Source organism: Falco rusticolus, chromosome 2 (genome assembly GCF_015220075.1).
Source record: "Falco rusticolus isolate bFalRus1 chromosome 2, bFalRus1.pri, whole genome shotgun sequence".
Classification (NCBI taxonomy): domain Eukaryota; kingdom Metazoa; phylum Chordata; class Aves; order Falconiformes; family Falconidae; genus Falco; species Falco rusticolus.
The window spans coordinates 72,937,796-72,956,427 of NC_051188.1; the positions used below are offsets into that span (position 1 = coordinate 72,937,796).

The following is an 18,632-nucleotide window of genomic DNA, read 5'->3' on the forward strand; positions in this document are numbered from 1 at the left end:
CCCTCATTTTTTTGTTTGCAGAAAACTACCTGCACAGTCTTCTAAAACACAGAAGAAATCATCATACGTGGAACAGACTGTCCAAATCCTGCTAGTTTACGAAGGCCTTCCATGTATTTCCTGCAGTTGCCATGGTTATGAAGGTACAACTGACACCAATAACTTAGTTGTATAAGAACGGAAAGACAAACCTGGACCTGCTGAAAAGCTTTCAGTCTCTTCTTGAATCTAGAAGGCAAAACAAAATCACATCCTCGAGCTAGCAATGCCAACTCCTTTCTTAGATCAGGATCTTGCCGCAAAGAAATCTCCTTTATCCTCATGCTTTCGGATTTCATATAATGTCTCTGTGTGCCAGTCCAGGCACTTGAGTCCCAGTAAATAGCAGAGCTGTTGTATTATCACACAGTGCCACTTACAGCAGCAGCTGCGTCCGAGTCCTGTGATATTATAAGAGTCAGCTCAACTTCGCCTGTTCCATACATTAAAGGGAACTTGGCTGGAATCACAAAAACAGATTGGAAAGTCACTTAGAGGGCCTGCCCTTTTGTACATGCATTCCAAAGTCTAAATGGGACAGTATGGAAAAAAACAAACCTGTTTGGAGGAGCATCTATAAAAGCAGCTTCCAATTTTAAAAAAGCAAGCCTTACAGGAATGCAGAGAGGCCAGCCATGGTCATTTTGTAGCTTCCTGCTCCTCCCATCCCCCTCAGCTTTTCCTTCTGTCACAAAACACTCACTGTCTAGCTTCAATGAAGTACCACACTGAAGGATAAGGCTTATTACACAGCAATTAAATTCCTTTTAAACTCTTCAGTCCTTTAGCTGCAACCCTATTACACTGGCAAAATGAAGGCAACAACAGAAAAAGCTACAGGCAGACTTCCAGAAAGCTCACGTAGTTTAATAAAATTTTTTTTTTTTTTTTTTACACTCCTCTAGGTCTAAGTTACTGTAATGCACAAATCTAATCATTCAAATGCTAAGGCAGAAAGCAGTAGCAGATATGAGGTAAATGTTACCACAATGAAGTGTTGCTTTAAATCATGTTTACAGAAAAGCTACATTAGAAATATCAATGATGTAACAAAATCTGAAAAAAGTTGACAAGATACTTTTTTTTTTTGCTTACATAGGAATTTTATAAACATTAACATCCACATACTCAATTGCATACCTGTCACATTTCAGTAGCACTAGCGTCAGCTACCACTCTATTTTCAGTTTATTGAATTTCGAATACATTTTATGGGCGGGGTGAGGCCATGTTTTAGTCCACAGCAATATTCTTCACAGAAACAGAAATCTGATAAGCTTTTGTGGAAATTAAAGTGACTTTCTGTCCTTCCTCCTTTACAGCTTTTTGGGTACATGAATTGGTAACTAGTGAAGTTTTCACATTTTAAATGGGTATACCTTTACCATAGCAATCTTTAGGAAATGCTATTTCGATGAAGCTTTTATTCAAATATCACCATTACAGCTATGGGTGTGGCAACTCTTTGTTATTTCCGTTCCAGCTGTGAACACTCTTAGTATCCCCAAATTCTCTTAAGATATTGGTATATTGCCCATTTATTATCTGTACCTTGTCACGCACAAGTTTACTAACTAACAGCATAAAAGGAAAGATCTGGCTGCTCTTACTCCGTTTTCATCCCTCATGCTTTAAATAAGACCCCTTTCTTGATCTCACAAAGATGTACACAGCCCAAGAAACACTTTTATCACTAAGTTCAAGATTTCTCTTACTGGACAGCATTATTTTACCCCCCATGCAGTCTAATCTATAATTTCTAGCCCTATTTATCTGTTCATGGCCATTCTGTCATGTAACAATATGTTAAAACCCCACAGTAAATATCCTTGTAAGATTAAGAAAAGGAAATTATGAAAAAGTACTAGCAAAACATGATTTGTCTTAATTGGATTCTTTTTAGCTTATCACACACTGTTAGAAAGTCAATGATGACAAAACCCCTGCTTTTCTGTTTTTTAATTTAATATCCAGTCATCATCATCGTCGTCCCCCTTCTTTATTGTGACTTGCTGTGAAGTATTTATCCCTTTCGGAAGTGGGAGAACAAGAAAGGAATTGAGGAGGCAAGAGTCAGACATGTTGTGGTTGGCATGACTAGGCTATCAAACTGCATTGAGCAGAACTGGCTGCTACTCGCTGTCTTAGTAAGATCAAATCAACTAACCTATGATAACTCTCGGGCCACAGGGAAGCCAGCAGGAAGCTGGGCACACAGCACACAACAGCAGCATGCTTGGAACTTGAGATGAACAACTGAGGTGTTAAGAGTAGGAGAAGAATCCCACTCTGGCAACAGATACCCATTCTAGACCAAGATGTTTGAGGAAGGTCAGGAAGGTTGTATTGCAAGGCAGACTGCATTTCAGGTTAGGGCAAAATAGGCCTTTCGCAAAGTAAGGAAACTTATCTTCTCACCTAAATTGCTGTTTTCAACCCTTTTCACCTGGGGTGATGGACTCCCATTCACTACTACATTCACAGTCTTGTTTGCGGTGGCTGTAGTATGTCACTGAGATGATTGACTGCCACATGGAAAGCTAACCTAAAAGACTGGAGCTCCAGTTCACCTCAGCCTTCTCAAGGAGCCTCACTAAGAAATGAGTGTTCTGAACTCCATTTTGGAAAAAGCTGCATATTTCTCTCCTTTTTTCAAATGGAGCCAAGTCTGTCATAGTATGTCCAGTATTTTGAATGTTCTGTATTTTGTTGTCATAATATTACTTCACTGCTTGAGGCAGATTTAAGTCAATCCCACTGTTAGCCTAGTATTATTTTAGTACTATTGTCACTAGTCTGGTTTCAAGCCTTGCACTTGCTTACTTGCCTGTATGCAGTATAGTTGTCAAAAGTTCACAGGTTGCAATATATGAAGAATCTACATGCAATTGAGCATTTAGTTGCAATACATTGTGAAAGGTAAGTACACTGGCAGCTATCAATCATCTCTGTTTCACCATCTGAACAGAAATGGGTTTTGTATTGCCACATTTAAGGAGACTAAGCATTTGTAAAGCAATGTGGTCCAGAACCCCCTAAGATCTGTTTTAACATTTTCAGTCATGAATTAGCCACAGGGGAAAGGGGAAGTCAGCTTCCATCTAGATTGAAGTAGGAGTGTTCAGGTATAGTGTGACATTTATTCTAAACCTGAATTCTCTCCAGTGAAAGCTAAGGTAAAATCCTTTTCTGGGTGAAGGGCTGGATGCCAGCCATAAAAGCTGTTCAAGTACCCCGGCAGCTTATTATTAGCTAGATAAACAAACAGAGGGGAAGATGCATGCTCAGAGCTTCCTTCCAAAGCTAAAGATACACACTATGAATGGATCTGACTCAAGGGACTGTGGCTAAAGAGTTTACCACTTCAAAAGAGATCTGAACACACACAAAAGTAACATAAAAGTATTTAAGTGAGACAAAGATGAGGATCACTAATATTTTTGGTAATTTGGAGGAAATAGAAACCTGAAGAATATCTCAAAAAACTTTAAGCATTTGCTTACAGAAATGCAATTTCTTGTCAGAAGCATATACTGACAGTGGATTTAAAGTGTTAAGAGGTTATGAGGAACTGACCTCAAGTCTTTGAAAAAAGCATCCCAGCATTACAGGAGGCTTCCAAGAAAATAAGTTAAATATGTAATAAGATGTATTCAGCCATACAAAACCTTTAGTTGCTGAAGTCTAGTCTTCAATCCAGTAAAATGTGAACCAGGATGAAGAAAGCCTGCTTGGCCTTTGGAGACAGTTTAAATAAGGCTGAATGAGCAATCCCAGTGGCAACAGTGTGCAACCTAACAGAACCCCTCAGCCAGCGATGCTGTAGGAATTCAGAGCGGCTCCTAGGTTAACTCTGGGAAGAAAACTGTCGTATGGCCCCAACAGCCAATATAAAGAGTTATGCAACTAGTGTAACCCTTTCCAAAAGTAACTGATTAGTGAGTGGTGGAACAGCACAGTTAAGATAACTAAGGCAAGGTAGCATCTTTCTCAATATTACTAAAGAGGTATTTCAGATGTTTAAAGTGGAAAAAAGGCACTACTAGTACAATCAAATAGTTTAGGAAGATATATAAAAAAACAAACAGGCAGGCAGCTACAGCTACTATGGGACAGGAATGACAAGGAAGAAATTACAGAAATGTGTTACAAGACAGACAAAGGAAAGCAGCAATTCTTTGCTAGACAAAGAAAACACGCAAACAATAGAAAACCCCCTAGAATGCAGGGTTCTTCCCACCCCAGTCTTCACAAAAGATTGTAACTAGACTATGACCTAAATTATTTACTATTATCATGAGTTAAGTCTAGACCAGACAGTCCATACCCTTCCATATACTGAAAGGTGCTGGAACTAGATACACCCCATTGTTTACATAAATAGAAGGCATTAATTAATTGGTTCCTAACTCCTTAAAGCAAAGCTCCACAGTCAGACTGAACTTCTAACAAACCTAACCCAAGTTCTGCAAAATGTGTTGTGTAACAGTAGATGCAAGTGATACTGCACTTCAGTAAACAAAATGCTCATTGAGTAGATGCATTATTTACATTAGTCTGTAGATCTTTAACTTACTACTGCAGACCAGTGGTAGCCTGTGGATCATTACTGTAACAGCAGTTCTCAAGGTACTAAGCAAAAACTGAGGGGAAATATTAGAAAGTAATGTCCATTTCAGATTTGATTTTATGATTTACCAAGTGAGAAAACACTACTTAGGCAGGCTTGGTAGTACCTGCAGTACCTTTCTGCTTAACACTATACAGAATGATGCTCGGCATTGACATAGCCTAAATAAATGAATGAAGAATGATAGTGCTTCTCTGTGGAAAGAATTCCAAAACTCTGTCATCGTTTAACCCCAGCTGGCAACCAAGCACCATGCAGCCTCCCGCTCACTCCCCCCACAGTGGGATGCGGGAGGAGGATTGGAAGAGGAAAAAGTGAGAAAATTCACGGGTTGAGATAGTTTAACAGGTAAAGCAAAAACCATGCATGCAAGCAAAACAAACCAAGGAGTTCATTCACTACTTCCCATGGGCAGGCAGGTGTACAGCCGTGTCCAGGAAAGCCGGGCTCCATCATACAAAATGGTTACTTGGGAAGACAAATGCCATAATACTCTATGTGTTCCCCATCTTCTTCTTCCCCCTTATGCTTATATACTCAGCCATATGGTATGGAATATCCCTTTGGCTAGTTCAGGTCAGCAGTCCTGGCTGTGTCCCCTCCCAGTTTCCCGTGCCCCTCCAGCCCCCTCACTGGCAAGGCCTGAGAAACTGAAAAGTCCTTGACATAGTATAAACATTACCCAGCAATAACCAAAATAATCTGTGTGCTATCAACATTGTTCTCACACCAAATCCAAAACACAGCACTGGACCAGCTACTAAGAATAAAATTAACTCTATCCCAGCTGAAACCAGGACAAACTCCCTCTGAAGTCTTCAAAAAGGCCCTTGCAGAGGAAAACCTCTTTATAGCAACAGACTAAAGTCTCAGTTGTCCAAGTGCGTTATTTTATGTTATTATGATCAATAAACAAAAAATTCCCTTCTCAGGAGACTATAGCACATAGCAAGACTTACTGACTTCGAATTTTAGCAGAGCAGGTACTGTAAAACATTAAAAGTCTAGACAATGGGAAATTACATGACTAAATGGGAAGTAGCAAAGAAAATTCTGTTTTATCCATATAAATGCCTAAACAATTAAGAATATTAACATCTATTAACAAGATGACCCACTCTGTGTGTGTGTGGGGGGGGGGGCACTGATACTGACTTTTCAATACTGAATTCACAAATACTGATTATTTTTTTTTCTTCATTTCTCAACCTCCCTGACTATCCTGAAATAAGGATGCACAAGGTTGAAACCTATCTATCATTATGCTGATGGATAAGGAAAGGGGTTTAATAGGATCAAAAAAGATCATTTTCCCAGTTCTTCAGATGCTTATCCAACTTGTTTCTTGCTAGTAACTTTCCATTTCTAACTGCTCTGTATGGGAAGAGAACAAGAGGACAATGCACTTGTGAGCTGAACAGAATCATGAACTATTAACTATCCATCCCTAACTCTCCTTTGGCTGAGTGACCCCTGAGAAAACCCAAGGAAGATGAAGACTACAAGGTCTAGATCACAGAAGGAATCAAGTTATTATGCTCATACCCAGCTACCAGCTACCCAAACTGATTGCTTTAAAGTTAGGGACAGTGTTTTGAATATGGTGTGTTGCACCGATGAACTGCTAGATGTGTAGTTAAGAAATCCACCTTCACAGGGAGAAACTAATCCTTTGGCTTTAGAAGGAAGTTCAAGTGAATCTGGGTCTAGATGTAGGGTGGGTTTTTTTTGGTTTTTTGGGGGGGGGTTGGTTTTTTGTGTTTTTTTTTCTTTTCTTGGAGGATGCAATGCCTCCCCCATAGAACACACAGACAATTAAAAACCATGAGTCTTGCATGTGTCAGCCTTCTCTAATGATTATTTACATTTTCCAGTACTCTTGGATTAGGCAGAGCAATGCCTGGAAGTTCTTCCCACACTTGCTGGGAGAATCCCGGATTTTTTTGAGGCAAGACAGTGAATAAATAGACACCAGTTAAAAGTGAGATAGATATATAGTCATTTTGGTAGCCCAGGAAGGATGGGCTGATCAGATTCTCTGCACATTACCAGAAGAATGCCATGTATGTACACCACACCACAAGCTGTTACCAGATTATAAGCAAGACAAGATACATGTCACCTTGCTATGATTACACTGCCTGGACTCCAAAGACATTGCATGGCCCTTACTAGATTGCTAACTCTGTCTGGCAGACTAACTTCAGCAAGCATCAACACTAGATACTATAAAACCTAAGCCTGACAGTTACTGGATCGTTCATATTCCTTTCAGAACAATTCTCATATTCTCTGCCATCTTAAGAAAACATTATGAGTTTACATTTTATTTATTTCTGTATAGCATAACTGGAGTTTTAATGGAAACAGTTTGTTGGAATAGTCTTCTACAGATGAAGCCTTACTATACATGCTCTTCAGATGACCTTGTTCATTGGATCACGAAAACCAGTTACACCCGAATTGATGCTGCTGAGGTGGCTATTAAACAGAGAAAGACATAAGCAAGACATCTAGTATGGATTGTACAAATTAAAGTGACACTTGCTCTAATAAGATGCTGGGTTTTTACATTTTAGATGAACCATGATGCTATAAAGTCTATCCACAGAGGAAGCTACAGCCCACAACGTTAACTTTACGAAGATAAGCCTCTGAATAGCAGAATAGGTTGAAACAAATAATCAGTTCAGGCTGATTTGGAATGCCACTGAGATTTTCCTACAGGAGACAGCAGCTTTTATAATGGAGTCTAATATTATGCATTATGCAACTTTTCAAAGTCACACAGGCCATTCTGGATATTTAGTCACTTCTAGATTGCTATTATTTACCTTGTGTCACCTTAATTTAGAAGCTGACAGAGTAATCTGGTATAAAGATCATGATTGACAATGTTTTATAACTGTCCAGAAACTTATTTAAACATTGCACCAGCTGTTCAGTACTTCATCATTTTGACATGAACTGAATTTTCAATTAATCCTCTCAAACACATTTACATCTTCAAATTTCATCATTTCCAAAACTAGAATGACTGGTGTATGAAAGTATAACCACTACTTTTAATTCCAGCATCACAGGCTAACATGACATGTAATTTAGTCCCTGAAATCACAAGACAATAATTTTGAGTCAGTGACAGCTGCAGGACAGCTTCTTGCTTATGCATTCACTTGAGATTTCCCTCCCCAAGATCTTAAAGCAAAACCAACAAATCAGGAATTTTAAGATACAGACCTTGATCTACAAGTCAGAAAGATTGCAAATTGTAATTTACCAACCATCAATGGGATTTCTGTTAGAACTTCTGTAGATAATTCCTCTTGAACTAACTACTGTTTTGATCATGTATTGGTATGAAATCATTGCTGATACAGGAAACAGAGGCAGCAGAAACTATACTGGTTTCTACAGAGCTCAATGAAAAGTCACGCACTTCCAAATGTGCAAGCAGGGTACAGTGGTAAAGGACAAAGTAAATAAAGAAGACTGAGCAAAGAAGCTGGTCACTGGTAACCAACTGAATTTCAGCTGCCAGTATGATAACCAAAGGGGCAAACATTACCATGAAGAAATAAGACAACTTACATAGGTATACCACAAATACACTGCCAGACTAGCAACAGTACTCTTGACTAGCAGTTTCCTCCATTCTCCATCACTGGAAGCCTTGATGTGAAGTCTAAATATTTTTTCAAACATTCTAGAAGATCTTTCTACAATACTAAGCTTAAAGTTACTACCTGATAAATAAGCAAGTAGTACAAAATTAAGGAGGCATTCTTTAGTGTGTTAACAACACGAAAGACAACAAAATTGATCTTTTGTTTAAAATCTTAAGTTACGACAGAAGACTTAAAAAGTATTTGCTGTAAATGATGGTATTCATGAAGACTATTAATAGATGAAAGAATAATCTAGCCGTTAAGAATTTTCAACATAATTTCAAATAGTTTGTTTTCTTAGCCAATGAAATATGCCACAAGGATGACTATTTACAGTATGTCAGTGATGATCATATGTAATAGAAAAGTTTACATAATTGAGAATATTAATTGTTTATCAATACAAATCTAGCTTCTAGAGGAATAAAACTGTTTAGAAACTGTTCCCTTGGTTCTGCTGAATTCCAAAAGCAGATCAAGTCAAGCCATTTCATAAGCTCTAAAAGCCTTGTTATTGTCAAGACTATGCCAAGAAGATCCAATCAAACCTTGTTCGCGGTGGGCACATTTAGAACTCAATTTTAGATGTTTTGCAAATGTTTCCCTCATCACCCACTCACGAGGTCTTCCCCTGTATTCTCCTTGCATGTAGATTTTTACAAACATTGTTAAAGTCTCCTTGTAGTCTTCCAACTCATCTCATTCGTTGCATGAAATCAGCCAGATTCTACAAAGAACTGCACAGAACAAATATGTAAGACTAATTCCGTAAGAAATGAAACTAAGCAGTATGCACAAGGTTATTTAAGCACATACCCCAAGAGCCTTAAGAGTCCATTAACCCTCCAAGTAACTGTGGTCAAGACACAGTACATGGATGGGTGGCTCTATACATTCTAGCCATTTTTTATATGGAATAGTGATTGATATTCAAAAGGAGTATATCTAACATGAAGTACAAGAACAAATTTTTAAAATATCACTGGTTAGCTTTTTATGGACCCATTTTAAGACTTATTTGTTGTTCACAAAATACAAACTAATCTTATCTACCAAGACAGACATAGGTACCAGCTGGTTAACAGTTCATGAATAAACACCACACTAATCCAACCCAACACAAAGGAGTTATTTATATATTATGTCACAGTTAGAACATTGAATTTAGTAACGACTTGTGTGGACTAGAGAAGACAACAAGAGCGCTGAACTGGTATCTTCCTGAATCAATGCAACTACTTGCCTAACTTTCATTGTATTTTTCAAGACAGTTGTGTGTGCAAAGCCTCTATATATGCAAGACTTAGCCATATAATATAACCATTAGCATTTTGTAGATTTTTCTCTTAACATTGCTTGCTGAAAAATTTTGTGCAGTCATCAATTAGGTCTATCAGTGGACAAACTAGTTCACTGGATGAACTGCATTAACCATTTTGTACTGAAGCCCATACTTTTGGCCTAAGGTTTTTTTCTTGCTGACAGCGTAAGTGTAGGGCATATGGAGAGGTTGTCAAAAATATAAGATGGGTTCTCAAGCATCACTGAAGGAAAAAAAGAAAGCTATCTCCTCTACATCGATATCTAATTTCCTCCCAGGCGGACCACCTGTTAAAAGAATGAATGGTTTAAGTGACTGATGTAAAGCTATAATTAAGCTTAAATGTTTTGAAAGACTGGGCAGAGAGAAGCAACTGGAAGTAATGATCTCATACAGCTATGAACTTTTGCTTTTAAGTTATAGTTACTCACACAGGAGAGAGTGCCTGCGATTAATAAATTTAATCCAAATATTTGAGTTTGTCTTGTGTCAGGATTCAGGTGAATTTTAAATTTGAAAAAAGCCGAAGTATAATTCTGAATTCAATTTTTCAGCACTAGTAATGCCAAAACATCTTAAGAATGAATTCAGCATATAAGAAATATTTATGAGTTTCCACTAGAACAGAAATATCTTCTCTTCTAACCACTTTGAAAGCAGACCAAAGACCATTTCTTCTAACAAAGTAAACACAATTAATACTACTGCTAAGTGTAACATTATATCCCAGGGTACACGACGCAGTTAGAATGAGGAGCACTACCAAAAAGCTACAACAGTGAATAACTTTCAGTTTCTCATTTATACATAAAATGAATAGCTGGTTCTCTAATAGGGATAATGATTCTTCTATTCCAAGCTATTCAGTACAGCAAAGCTTAAGAATAACACAACATACTACCAGCGTTGCTTATGCTGGCTACTATTATTTCACCACACTTGAAACTAATAATGATTTTCTAGGAACACCTATAGCTGCACTCTTCCAGACCTTAATATGAACTTCTGGCTGCCCTTCCTCTGTTGGCACCATAGAAGGAGCTTTATTGTGAACACATTAGTGCTGACATCTGTCATAGTACCCTGTTATCATCATAAAAGTACATTAGTTTGATACTGGGTTATTTACAGTCTTCCTTCAAGTCACGGGCTCACGCTGGAAGCCAAGTCCACCATCCTCCCCACTTAGCAATGGGACATGGCACTATTAACAGTAGCTTTGCATAACACAGAGTTAGGGAGTGTATGTTCTAGACTACACCGAGTCCTGCACAGCGTAATCTGGCGTACAGTGCAATGCTAATACATAACACAGACTCAGTAGTTAACATTGCTTCTAGTATTGAGGTATATACTAGGCAGCAATTCACACGCAGACCACACATAAGACTAGACACCTGAAAAGTCATGGCGAACTTCAAAGACTAATAAATACTTAACTGAAAAGCTAGCAGAATTCAAACACTGTCATTCCTCTTACTTTTCTGGTGTTTTACAAACATAAGTTCTCTCCTTGCTAGTAGAAGGTGGTTACAGCACACCTGCAGAACATGGATACAGTCCACCACCAGTCTAACAGATGCAGGTATAAGCCTAGCTACCCTTTAACTTAAGTCCTCAGAACTTATTTGTTCCAAAAAGCAACTGCTAAGTGTTACTATTTTCAAACTTCTGTCGATTTTAAAAGGTTTCATTCTGGTCTCCGTTAAACTAAAATGGATTCTAGTAGTACCACTCCATTTAAATCAACTGATAACAAAAATTTGGCAAGAATGGTAGTGATGAAAAAAGCTATGCGGAACGAAAATAAAGTATTTAAAAAAATCACAATTACAGAAATACAGGACAATGAGCTTTAACAATTGTCACAGCATAGCAAGCAGGAAGAGTATGCTTATCAAGCAAAGGATATACAGAAACCAGTCCAAGAGATGCCTTCATATCAAAGGTTGACACTGCGGAGAAATGGAAAATAACTTCGAAGTACTTCATATCACATTCTCTTTGCACCCCACCCCCCCAAAAAATGCCCACAGGGAATTCTGTGAATTGTTTCCCCAGATGCCTTGCACACCAGCTGGTTAGGATTAAACATCTTGCCTGCGGCACCTTTTAGGCCTTGAGGCCTGGCATTTTTGACAATGTGATGAACAGTGTACGATTGTGTATACCCCATATGTTTAAGATAATCTAGAGTGCCAGAAACACTGTTAAATCCATGTACAGTAGTGATAACAGTCAGAAGAAAGCTACAACAGCTATTCTTCAGTTTGAAAGTTACAGCTGTAGAATTTCCTTTCTTCACAACAATACCCTCATAAAATATTCAAGACCTAAACATTGATTTTTCTATGCCTCTGATCTTATTTTAATACATATACTACATACAAATCACAGGCCTACTTGCAGGATAATAACTGCTAGCAAGAACTTCCATCACATAACAAAGATGACCAGAACTTTGCAATTACAGTGTTTGCACAATGGATGCAGTCAGACACTGATCTCCCTGTGAATACCATGCAAGTGAAGTACCTCCCCTAAAGAAAAAAACCACACCACTAAACAAACATTGTTTTGTTTTCACTTGCACAAAAACACATTATAAAGTGAACTTTCATGGTAGAGCTCTATCTAGATTTCAAAACATGCATGTGGATTAAGACACATTTTATTCTGAACTTTAGAACCTGTCTTTAACTGCCTTGTCCAGATGAACAAACTTCTGTTTGAGGTACCTCAGGTTTTCTTCATCTTTAACATAAAGACCACGTAGGTTCTTTCATTATCTGAGAAAGTACTTTGGACTTGCTAATCAGCGGAGGGCTTCAACTATCTTGAAAGACAAATTCTCCTCTGACAAGACATCAGTGTTTCAGCAAAAACACATGGTAACTTCTGAATTTTGGATAAAAATATCTAAATTTGGATAAAAAATACAAACCTCAAATCTCAATTACAAGTTAACTGCTGGAAAAGATAAAACATCTCCTTGAATACAATAGCTGTCAGCTACAGTACTTTTAATGCTATTTAACAGTTGCCATTAGAGCACCAACATGTTTTGCTCATATGCTACAGTTTAAGGTGTTAAATATTAGTTTCAAGCCTGGTCTTCCAAGAATGCTTCCCACCCTGCAAAACCTCTTTTTCTAACAAGTACAGAAACCTATAGCATGAATATGTGGTTTCCTATTAATTCATACTTACTACCTAGTAATAACCTGAGGATGCAGGTTTCTGTTATCAGCTTTATTGTTTGGTGTCCTTCAAAAAAGTTGCAGGAACATTCTAAGAAACAAGAAAAGGTGTACAGAAACCTTAGCCATAATCAAATGTAGTGATTCAGCTCAGTAATACTGAAAACATATCCTTCCAAAATGAGTTTACTGCTTGTATGCTGCATTATGAGAATTCCTGTATACAGTTAAGAAAAAGTTTAATAAGATGCCACCTGAGCTAACTTATATAGTCCTAAAAGAAATTCTCTAGGTCTTCATGGCTGGATGTAAAAGCCCTTTCTTAATATCACCCTCAGGCACACAGAGTTAAGCACATAACTTCTACCATTTTCCAGGACTGCTATTTAGAACTTAAATCTGTATTACTGGACCTACAATACAAGCTTTCTTTTTTAAAAAGCTGTCTGAAACATTTTCTTCCATTTATAGAAATGAGACTAGGACCTCAAACTTACTTAAACTCAAATAACGTAGGTAAAACCATTGTGGCTCAATTTGTGAACCATGATTAAGTACACAAACCCAGGTGCATTACTTTTTACACTGCAGCAAGTAGTTAATGGATGTATGAGAACCAAAAGGGTATATTTTGCTTTCTGTGAGAAAATACACTCATGGCAGAACATGCAATTATGCATCTCCTGGTGGTAATTTAAGATCTGATGCTTGCTCCAAATGTAATTTATACTTCTTAAAGATCAGGAAACTTTTGGATGAAGCTTCAATTCAACCAAATAATAAAGCCATAAATAAATTTCTCATTGCTTGGAAACTCCCCCCTGCCCAAGTCCTTGGGGGAAAAAAAACACCAACAACCTAACCCTCTAGGTTCTCTCTCAGCACTACACAAACAATTCCAATTAAGTAAAGAATGTTACTCTTCATTAATCTCTTCTAGTTCTTCTTTATGGGATTTACTTAAAGTGATCAACTGAGACACACAGAGAAATTACAGTACACGTTAGTAATCAAGTACATCAAATAACAGTGGCTTTTAATGGAAATTCTCCCTTTACATTTTATCTGATACAAGAATAAACAGAGCATCTAATAGCTTTCTATATTTCACTAGAACAGAAAACATTTTTTTTCTTTATGTTCACACCATTATAAATAAATCATGCCCTGCTGTCTGGCTAGTGAACACACATAAAATACTAGTCCCTATTATTATAAAGTCAATCTAGACAAACTAGATTGGAAGTGCGATGTCTTGAAATCAAGAAGTTGAGACTTCAACTTGTCAAGCTAAATTTGAAAGATCAGTATTTATGAAAGCAAGGTAACACTTCAGATTAATGTTTTAGTGCAAAACAGTAGTAATTTTGTTACTCCTGTGGGTCAAAATGTAAGTATACACATTCAATACACACCAGTAACAGACAAGAAGTTAACTGATACTCTTCAACATCCTCAGCTCTAACATCTCCACCCCTACCACCCTGAGCAGGCTTCCCTGGGACACCAGGAGGTTTGTCCAGCGTATTGAGATACCAAAGTACATAGAGTGATGGGGAGTGATGACCACTTACAACTTACCAGTATTATTAAGTGATATGAATTTATAGTCCTATAGCAGAAACAGCATGCCTCTTAACTCCCTTAATATAAGGCACATCATATATGCAATGCTTAGTTCTATCAGTCACCACATAATTTTCTAGCCAGTCTTGTTTTTACAATTTATTAAAAGGGCTAGAAATTAGATGCAGGTTGGGGGCAGGGGTGTTATCCTTGCACAGAGGGCATTGTCTATTGTAAATCAAGACCTCCTTACAAAGGAAGCACCGAGTGTACCATGCAGTACCAAAACAATTACTTTATTAATATGCAGATTCAGTGGAGCCAAATTTGAGTCTTGTACTAACAATAGTGCCTAGCATCATTAGACAAAGGAATATCTGCAGTCAAGGCAGTATGTTATAAAAGTAACACTACAGACAAACACAGGGGCTTACACTTAACCACAATGGGATTGTATTTATCAGTAGAAGGGCCTGTTACTGAAAGCATAGCATCTGAAGCATCAACACCTGGTTTGGGTTACCCCTGGCAAAAGTGAACAAAAGGTACCCAGTGCCTGCAATCCATTTAGTGAACTAAATAGACTTTGTAAACTACCACATCTGATAGAATGCTAGAGGTTTCTTTTAATATAAAGTGTGAGATTTATTTTGCGAATGACACCAGCTTAGTCATGGCTATCTGACTATGTATCCCAAGTTCTGGCTTTTACAATTATTTCTTTCATTCTCTGACTCTAAATATGGGTCCTCCCCCACACTGGACACTGCTCAGTGGACGCAAGGACATTACTGAAAACTACTTTTTAATTATAAGGCTATTTCTGGCTTTTCCACCACTTCTAGTTTGTTCATGCCTGTTAAGAAATGCAAGAATACAGATACTAGCCCTAACCTTACTGCGCAGGACAGGCAATAATGCAGAAAGCAAGAAGCATTTATTATGACTTTTCTTTACCTAAGCTGCACACACCGAAGCAAACACAACATGTAAACTAGTTCCAAAGATCAGTGTTGCATGATGTTTGCAATTATAAGAAAACCAGGGTAGATACACCAAATATGAGCTGTACTAGATAATGGAATTTTTAAGATGCCTTCCACTCTGCAGTTTTAAAGGGCAATATTTCTCTTGACAGAAAAAATACTGGAAATAGAAAACAATTAATTTTTCACTGTGCCAGACACGTATGGCTGCAAGAGATGCAAGGAGCCAAGTAGCCATTAGTGCTAATGCCACAAAAACATAGACGTTTTATGTTCAGTACTACTGCTTCACTCCATTCCCGACACCTCCTGTGGGGCAATAAATTACTTGCATAATTTGCCAATACCACAAACACAAAACTCACTTCCATTTAAACAAATATGTCTAGTAAGTAAGAAACAAACTTACTACTCTGGTTCCTGAGGGTCGACGTGTTGCTCTAATGTTAGAAACGTTCCTTGGGCTGGCTGGAGTTGCCAGTGGAAGAGTAGTAGAAAGTTGTGGAGGACTAAAAGACATCAAAGGCAACCTGGTATCTCCTAACACACACTGCTTGGGATTGGAATTTTTACTAGCGAACCTCTCATTTTTACCATTTCCTGAATCTTCATTGCCAATCTCAAATCTCTCCTCATTCTTGATGCTTCTCAAGCAGTCCTTTAGTGTCAGCTGAGTTGCAGGCTGACTCAACCAGCACAAAAAAAGTTCATCCACCTTCATTTTCAGTACAGGTTGCAGAACGCTCCCAGGTGACATTTTCTACTTTTTCTGTTGGACCAAATTCAAAATAAAGATTTGGCAATTATCTACTTATTCCACTTGACTTTAAGTGTTTCACAGACTCCAGGGTTCCTGTTAAGAAAAATATTATTATTTAATCGTACAGTTTTAGCAAAGTGTTGCTATTTATTCCCTCAAGAAACCAACAGGAGTTGTGACATACACACTACCATGTGACTACAACATTTTGTAAGTATAAGCCATTAATCAGCCACAATCAAATCCAAGGGATAATTTCTTTTTAAAGAATACTGTTTAAATGATGGAGACTGGTCAGAGGCTGCACATAGACTTTCTCAAAACGCTATCTAACAAATGTTCTCCCAGAACACGTGTTAAAAACCACACTTATGACAAACCACCTTGAAAAGACTCACAATCAAACCTGCTAGGAAATAAATGTTTCGGTAGTTTAGGGAAAGCCTTGGTAATAATAGAATCAAGATTTAAGAAGCAAACCTTTCAGTCAAGGGTTTTAGAGCTAAGGCTGAAGGCTCAAATTTCATTCTGAAGTCTGTGCTTCTGATTTAAAATCTTGCATTGCATACTGCAGTGCAAGATGCATTCCCATATGAGGGATACCGAACTGAATTCCCAGAGATCCTTCCTCAGGATTTGATTTGCCTGCCCACTCGGTGTCACACAGTCATTTGGTATTTTAAGAACTGATCTATTTGACATTTGCTTTTATTGTGGGGGGTTTTTTTGTTTGTTTTTTTTTTTTTTAAAGGGAATATGAAATGCACCATGATTCAAGAATTGGGATCATACAATTTCAGGTTCAGTTGCTCACCTTAAACAAAGAGTAAGTTTTTTTTAGAGAACTAAATCCTGAGAACAGAACCCAAGTTACTGTTGGCATCTCTGCTATCAAATTACCTCATGATCTGATACAGTTTAACTAAGCCTTGTACTTCTGCCTCATTTAAAAAAAAACAAACCACTTTATAAATATTTCATGTAGAAGGCAAAGATATGCAAATACCTTGCTGAAAAAGCCTTAAAATAAGCACTCAGATTTGGAAAGGCGCAACACCTAGCAAACAAACGTACTATTAAAATTAAAGCTCTGCCTTCATCCCCGGGCAGAACTATAAACTTTTTAATACTGCACCGGATAAATATTTTAAACTTTCGTGTCTAATAACCTAACGGTCAAGTTATTCGGTTGCTGAAACTGAAGGTCAAGTTGTTTCACTGGTCTTTGGGCCCAACACCCCCACAGCGCTCCCCGCGCAGCACGGGCCGGGCCTGGCCGGAGCGCACCGCCCCGCCGCCGGGCCGGGGGGGGCTGGTCAGGATAGGAAGGCCTCCCGCCGGCCGCCCAAAAGCGGCGGGCACGGAGCCGGTCGCGGGCACAATGCACGGCAGCAGCGACCGCCTCTGCGCCGGAGCCACCCCCGCGGGGCGGACGGTTCCGGAGGAAGGGCGGCCCGGAGCGGCAGCGCCGCAGGGGCCGGGGCGGGCAGAGGGCGGCACCGTCCCGGGAGCGGTGAGGGACCCGCCGCCGCCACACGCTTGCTCGCCGGGGAGGGGGCTGGGTGGCGGGCGGCGCCGTCCCTTCCCGCCCAGCAGCTGAGGCCCCGCGGCCCCGCGCCCCCTGAGCGACGGGCACGACGGGTCACGCGCCACGCGGGAACCGGCCGCAACCACTCACCCACGCCGCGCAGCACCGCCCCACCCCTCCCCTCCCGCCGCTGCCTTCAAATCCGCACCTCCTTCCGGCCCGGCCCGCCCCTCCCGCCGACACCTCGCGAGAACTCTCCCGTTCCGCCCCGCTGGAGACGCGCCGGGCGGTCACTATGGTAACGGAAGGGGCGGGGCGGGGGAGGGGCATGCGGCGCTTGCTGCGTGCGTCGTGGCGTCACGGCGGAGCGTTCCGGCGGTTTTACTACCGCCTCGTCGCCTGCTCTCCCAGCAGCCTTTGCGGCGGGCTGCTGGGGCGGTGTCGCTGTTAGCGGGGAGCGGGGGAGCGGGGGCTCGGGGGCGCGGGCCGCCTTCTCCCCACGGCGCTGGGGCGCTGCCGCGGCCAGGTCGGCCTCTGCCTCGCAGCCCCTCTCAGAGCCCAGCAGCAGCGCCGTGCCGTTAACTAGGGGCGGGCTGGGGGAGTGTGAAGTGCGCGGACCTCCTGCCCGGGGTAGTCAGTTACGAGACAGGTGGCCTGCTGTCCGGCTTGGGGCATGTGGGTTGGTGAGTTGCTGCAGTACCGCCTGCCTGTGTCACCGTGGTCCCAGGGCCTCTCCAGTGTATGGAATTTACAGGGTAGCTGTGACAGGACGGAATTTTCTGACGGGCGGCTCGCAGGTTGCTCCTCACTGGCTTTCTGCCAGGAGCTGGCAAAGTATGTGAGCTGGCAACAGCTGCTAAATGCTGTTAAAGAAATAAACAAAATGCTATTTTTACACAAGTGCTGTGGCTGCCGCTAATGTTACAGTATTACA

At 40.0% G+C, this 18,632-nt stretch overlaps 1 protein-coding gene across 2 annotated transcripts in view; it reads right to left on the bottom strand.

Moving 5' to 3' along the window:
• PPP2R3B (protein phosphatase 2 regulatory subunit B''beta) overlaps positions 1-17,878 on the bottom strand; it is a 57,975-nt gene extending 40,097 nt beyond the window's left edge. Inside the window, exons 1-2 of one of the 2 annotated variants that reach the window (XM_037376274.1) lie at positions 17,849-17,878; positions 15,820-16,263 (exon numbers count right to left, since the gene is read on the bottom strand). In XM_037376274.1, the coding sequence (XP_037232171.1) occupies positions 15,820-16,167 (348 nt within the window). In that variant the 5' untranslated portion in view covers positions 16,168-16,263; positions 17,849-17,878. Of the gene's footprint in view, positions 1-191; positions 684-15,819; positions 16,264-17,848 lie in introns of those variants that run through there. The other variant, XM_037376276.1, reaches the window with a different exon arrangement.
• Positions 17,879-18,632: the final 754 nt, after the last annotated feature.